Here is a 6564-nt window from a genome sequence, read left to right on the forward strand (position 1 = left end):
GGCAAAAGTAAGGAGATCCACCCATCCACCGCCAGTCTCCAGAATTAGCTTTGTCAAGGTCTCTTTAAGAGTCCAGTTCAGGGGTGCCTGGGTGGCTCAGTGGGTTAAGCCACTGCCTTCGGCTCAGGTCATGATCTCAGGGTCCTGGGATCGAGTCCCGCATCAGGCTCTCTGCTCGGCAGGGAGCCTGTTTCCCTTCCTCTCTATCTGCCTGCCTCTGTCTACTTGTGTTCTCTGTCAAATAAATAAATAAAATCTTAAAAAAAAAAAAAAGAGTCCAGTTCATTCTTTCTACTTGCTCGGAAGTCTGGGGCCAATAGGCACAATGTAGTTTCCAATTAGTGCCCATGGCCTTGGCCAATGCCTGTGAGACTGAACTCACAAATGCAGGGCCATTGTCTGACATAATCGCGAGAGGCAGCCCAAACCTAGGAGATTTCTTCTAGTAAATTTTTGGCCACCACTCCTGCCGTCTCATGTTTGGCAGAAAAAGCCTCTACCCAGCCTGAAAAGGTATCTACAAAAACTAACATATACTTGTGCCCATATTTTCCGGGTTTCATTTCTGTAAAATCTATTTCCCAATAAATTCCTGATTTCTTACCCCTTTCTCTTTTCCCTCTTCCCATTTTAGTTCTTCCCACATTAACTGCCTGGCATTGAGCACATCTGTCAACTACATCCTGAACCATACACCCTAATTTAGAAACCTGGAATTGCTTGCCTATAAGGTCCTTGAGTTTGTGTATCCTCAAATGAATACCCTGATGTATCTGGTCTACTAACTTCTTACCTAGTCTTCGAGGAAGAATTATTTTTCCTGCTTTAGTCTTAGCCCAGTCCCCTTCATAGTCCAATTTAACCCATTTCTGTAAATACTTTAAATCTTCTTCTGAATAGTTCAGTATTTCTGGTAGGGCTGGAGCCGGGAGTGTAACCAGTTCTTGCACTGTTTCTCAGGCTGCTTGCTTTGCGGCTTGATCTGCTAAGTGGTTTCCTTTTGAAATCAGATCGGTCCCCTTTTGGTGTCCTGGGCAATGCCAAACTGCCACCTCTGTTGGGTCCCTAATAGCCTGGAGGAGAGCCAATATTTCTCCTCTGTTTTAATTCATTTTCCTTCTGCTGTTAATAGGCCCCTTTCTTCATAAAAGTCCCATGTATATGGAGAGTAGCAAAAGCATACCTGTTGTCCACATAGATGTTGGCGGTTTTACCTTTGGCCATCTGCAGTGCCTTAGTGAGTGCAATCAGTTCCACTTTCTGTGCCGAGGTTCCATGTGGCAGGGCTGCTGTCCAGAGTGTCTGCTCAGGAGAAATCACCGCAGCCCCCACATACCTCTTTCCATTGACCATGTAGCTACTCCCATCTGTGAACAGAGTCATCTCAGCATCCGGGAGGGGAATGTCTCTGAGATCTGGCCTTATTCCTGCAACTTGGGTTAGGACCTCCCTGCAGTCATGTGGATGGTCAGCCAGCTACTCTGGCAGCAGCGCAGCCAGATTTAACACCACCAGGGGCCAGAAGGTCACTCTTGGTTCGTTGAGGAGGAGGTCCTGATACCCCATCACTCGGGCGTTCATCATCAATTGGTCTGGTGGAGTCCAGAGAAGGCCTTCGATAGCATGGGTGGTGGTCAAGATGAGATTTTGGTACAAATTCAATTTACTTGTATCCTTGACCAGGAGGGCCATGGCAGCAAATATGCAGAGGCAAGAGGGGAACCCAGCTGCTACTGGATCTCGTTACTCGCTAAGATAGGCTACTGGCCTTCGCCAAGGCCCCAGAGTCTGAGTTAAAACTCCTTTGGCCACCCCTGTTTTTTCATCCACATACAAGTGGAAGGACTTGGTAACATCTGGGATGGCCAATGCTGGGGCACTCAGTAAGGCTGTTTGTAATTCCCGAAATGCTCCTTCTGCCTCAGCTGTCCACTCTATCATAGTGAGCCCTCCTTTTGCCAGTTCAGAGAGAGGTCGGGCAATCTCTGCGAACCGCGGGATCCATAGCCTACAGTAGCCTACCGTCCCAAGAAACTCCCTCACTTGTCGGGACATGGTGGGGTGGGGATATCAGGTGATCACCTGTTTCCTGGACTCAGACAGTGAACACAATCCCTCATGGAGATCAAAGCCTAGATAAGTGTTGTGGCTCTGACAGAGCTGTGCTTTCTTTGCTGACACCCAATACCCTTTTTCCTGCAGAGTCTGTAAGAGAGCTCTTGTCCCCCGCAAACATGACTCATAGTCCTCAGTGGCTACTAGCAAGTCATCAATATACTGTAACAGAGTGACTCCTGTGTTGGAGGTTCTGTACTCATGCAAATCCTTGTACAGGGCCTCATCAAAAATGGTAGGTGAATTCTTGAATCCTTAGGGAAGTCTTGTCCAGGTGAGCTGGCCTTGAAACCCTTTCTGTGGGTCAGACCACTCAAAAGCAAAAAGGGGCTGAGATCCCCCTGTAAAGATATGCAGAAAAACGCATCCTTGAGATCTAAGACGGTATACACAGTTCTTTTGGGGCCCAGGAGAGAGAGTAGGGTATAGGGGTTACACACTGTCAGGTGGATATCTTCAACCCATTTATTAACTTCCTGCAAGTCCTGAACGGGTCCTTACTCCCCAGTCTCTGCCTTTTTGATGGGCAGAAAAGGTGTGTTCCATGGTGATTTGCAAGGAACTAGGATCCCACCTCCTCAGAGGTGGTTAATGTGTTTTCTGATCCCTTCATTTGCTTCCTGGGGAAGGGGGTACTGGCGAACGCGAACAGCCGTAGCCGGCGCCTTTAATTGTACCACCACTGGATATTGTCCCCTGGCCAAGCCAGGGGGCTTCCCTTCTGCCCAGACCTCGGGAAACTCGACTTGTAAGGTTGAGAATGCTCCCCGCCTTTGTCTCCTCTGGTTTTGAGACTGGTTCATAAAGGAGGTATTCATCTACTGCTGCCATAAGCATCTGTACAGTGGGTTGTCTCAAGGTTACAGTCATGTCTGTCTTCCTTCCTTCAAAGAACTGAATGCTAGCTCGTAACTTATGGAGGAGATCCCTTCCCATCAAGTTATATGGGACATTAGGGAGGACCAAAAATCGATGTTTAACTATTCCTGAGGCCAAATTTAAAGTCCTTTCTGTTGTCCATTTATGTCTCTCTGTGCCATTTGCTCCTTGTACCCAAACTTCCTCTCCAGATAGTTTTTCCATAGGTTTAAGTAATGATGAAAATTGGGCTCCCGTGTCCACCAAAAAATCAACTGATTTCCCCTCCACTTCAATTTTTACCCGAGGTTTGGGGAGGGGCTCCGAAATACGGCCCCTTCAGTCTCTGGTGGCAAGCACTGCTGTCTTCCTTTTGGGGCACTCCCTGGCCCAATGACCTTTTTCCTTACAGTAAGCGCACTGATCTGAATCTAAGTCTTCCCGCCTGCCTTCTCTGTGCTTAGGCTTTTCCTTCCATTTACTATCCCCTACCCGTCTCCTCCCCGCCTCATGTAACACCAAAACCTTAACCAGTTTTTTTGTCCGTTTTTCATCCTCTTGTGCATCCCTATTGTTAAACACCTTTTCTGCTATTCCCATGAACTCAGTCAGATTCTTCCCTTCAAATCCTTTGATTTTCTGAAGTTTCCTCCTTATATCTGGGGCTGACTGACTGACAAATGCAAGATTCATTGCCCTCTGATTTTAGGGTGCCTCAGGGTCAATCGGGCTATACATTTTATAGGCTTCAATTAGCCTTTCTAGGAAAGCTCCTCAAGACTCATTCTTATCTTGAGTCACCGTACTAATTTTAGATAAATTTATGGTTCTTCTTGCAGCTGCACAGAGGCCTCCCAGTAGAGCCTGGTGGTAGAAACGTAAGCTTTCCTTACCTTCATCAGAGTTTGGATCCCAGTCAGGGGGTTCCCTCGGGCAGTAGTCCTCCATTCGGCAGGGATCGAGGTCCCTGCCAAGTCTCTTGCTTATCACCTTATGGGTTTCTCACATGATGCGATCCATCTTTTCCCTGTTAAAAAGAGCCATAGGGAGCTGTTGAATATCCACCCAGGTAGGCTGATGGGTAAGAAAGACTGTCTCCAAGAGGCTAATTAAATCCTGAGGGTGGACAGGAAAGGATTTGTGTTGGGTCTTCCAGTTATAGATGTCAGAAGAGGAGAAAGGGATATAGATTAGGTGGGGGTGCCCTCTCCCATCTGGTAGAGCAACCTCACGAAGAGGCAGCATTGGTTTGGACAGTACCGGTGAGGTAAAGGAAGGCAGAGGGGGATAGAGGAAAGGGGAAGGATCAGGGTGGTCTCTCTGTTTGGTGGTCCCATAGGTGGACCCCGACCACGTATGAGGTGGACTGGTAAAGGCATTTCAGGACCGAGAGTCAGATTTAGAGGACAGATGGGGGGGGAATTCCACATCCTCCATATCCAATGGAGGTAGAACGGTCTTCTTCCCTGGTTCCCCCTCATCCGTCTGTTCTGGTTTTGGTGCTCTGCCTTAGAGGGAGAGAGATGGTTTCATTAGCAGGGGGAAGGTGGGACTTGAGCCATGACGGCAGCTCTTCTATCAGATATCACAGGCCACAGTGTATGGTATTTGGTCTCGATGTAGATCGAAGACCTCACTCAGGGTAGAATAGATCTGAGCCAAGGCAAACATTCCTTCTGGCAGCCACCCTGTGGAGAAAGTGGGCCACTCTAATTGGCAGAGTGTTTTTAGTTTTCCCAGGTAAACCTTGTCACCTGACTGAGTGGCTTTACCCTGAAAATCTTTGAAATGTTTGAGAACAAGACCTAGGGGTGTCACAGGTCCCTTACTCCCCGCTTGTCCCATTTCTCCAAATACAACAAACAACACAACAGATAAACAAACAAACAAACAAACAAACAAAAAATAAACCAAGGCAAAGACAACTGCAGACCCAGCGATCCCCATCCAGAGCCTGCTGCTGGTGGGGGCTTTTTTGGTCTCCTGCAAACACAACAAACCACACAACAGACAACAAAAGAACTAGGCAAAGACAACCGCAGGCCCAATGATTCTTATCCAGAACCTGCCACTGGTGGGGGCTTGCTTTGTCCCCCGACTGCCTAGGGGGACTTGAACCCCCCGACTGTGTAGGGGGACTCAAACCCCCTGACCACCCAGGGGGACTCAAACCCTCTGACTGTCTAGGAAGACTTGAACCCCCTGACCATCTAGGGGGACTCTAACCCCCTGACTGCCCAGGGGGACTTGAATCCCCTGTCGATCTACCAGCAGAGGGATGCGGCGTCCCTGCATCCACTCCAGCCCTGGGGAGCATGGCCGCATCCAGCTTCTCCCCGGTGGGCTATACCCTGGAGCTCCACAACCAGACAGACAGACAAAATCCCAATACCTCCAGAGGCTTTTCCCAGAAATTCCGATGCTGGCTCAGGTCTCATCGTTTGATCCCAGATGAGCCCCCAGTGTTAGGGTCCGTGATCAAAGGAACAAGACTGATGCAAAGCGAAAGTCAAACAAAGCTCTATTTCACACCAGGCATCGAAAAGCAAACCGACTGGTAGGGGCCGTCTCTTACAAAGAGAAGATGACGATGACCCCGACAAGGCCGCTCCCAAGAAGGCTGCTCTAGACAAGGCCGCTCCAGATGAGGCTGCTGCTGATGAGGCTGCTCCCTGGACAGGGCTGCTCCCCGGAATGAGGAATGAGGCTGCCGGACAGGCCGTTCCCTGGACGAGGCCGCTCCTGACGATGAAGAGGCGACGACAACAAGGACGACAGCCCTGACAACGCAGACTCTGCTCCCCATGATGCTGCTCCTGATGAGGCCACTCTGGACGAGACCACTCTGGATGAGGCTGCTCCCAGGGCAAGGCTGCTCCAGATGAGGCCACTGACGATGAGGTCGCTCCCCGGAGAGGGCCGTTCCCCGGACAGGGCCACTCCCTGGAATGAGGCTGCTCCGGCGAGGCCACTCCCTGGATGGGGCCACTCCCCAGAATGATGCAGCGCTGGCAAAGCTGCTCACGGCGGGGCCATGGCTGGGGGCGGTGAGGCCGCTCGCGGTGGGGCCCCAACTCCGTGGTGGCAAGGCTGCTCACTGTGGCGAGGCTGCTGGCGGCGAGGCCGTTTGCTGTGACGCCACTGCCTACGACTACGATGACCAGGATGACCACGATGCTCCCGACGACCATGATGACCACGACGCTCCGACTCTCCTGAAGATTACCCTAAGGGCTATCCCAACGGCTATTCTTTTTTTTTTTTTTTTTAAAGATCTTATTTATTTATTTGACAGACTGAGATCACAAGTAGGCAGAGAGGCAGGGAGAGAGAGAGAGGTGGAAGCAGACTCCCTGCCGAACAGAGAGCCAAATGTGGAGCTCGATCCCAGGACCGTGGGATCATGACCTGAGCCGCAGGCAGAGGCTTTAATCCACTATGCCACCCAGGTGACCTCCCAACGGCTATTCTAATGGCTATCCTAGCAGCTATGCTAACGGCTATCCTAACAGCTATTCTAACTGCTATTCTAACTCCTCCTACTACTCCCCCCCACCCAGCCTTGCAGACTAACCTTTATAGAGGTGGTTG

At 50.1% G+C, this 6564-nt stretch overlaps 1 protein-coding gene across 1 annotated transcript; it reads right to left on the reverse strand.

Annotated features, from left to right (window-relative positions):
- Positions 1-3794: 3794 nt before the first annotated feature.
- On the reverse strand, positions 3795-6269 carry LOC116568682. Its single transcript, XM_032304273.1, has 3 exons — positions 5549-6269; positions 3964-4000; positions 3795-3837 (listed from the first exon to the last, which is right to left on the reverse strand). The coding sequence occupies exons 1-3, from the start codon at positions 6162-6164 to the stop codon at positions 3795-3797; spliced, it is 696 nt and encodes a 231-aa protein (XP_032160164.1). The 5' UTR covers positions 6165-6269.
- Between the last annotated feature and the right edge of the window lie 295 nt (positions 6270-6564).

Source organism: Mustela erminea, chromosome 11, assembly GCF_009829155.1.
Source record: "Mustela erminea isolate mMusErm1 chromosome 11, mMusErm1.Pri, whole genome shotgun sequence".
Classification (NCBI taxonomy): domain Eukaryota; kingdom Metazoa; phylum Chordata; class Mammalia; order Carnivora; family Mustelidae; genus Mustela; species Mustela erminea.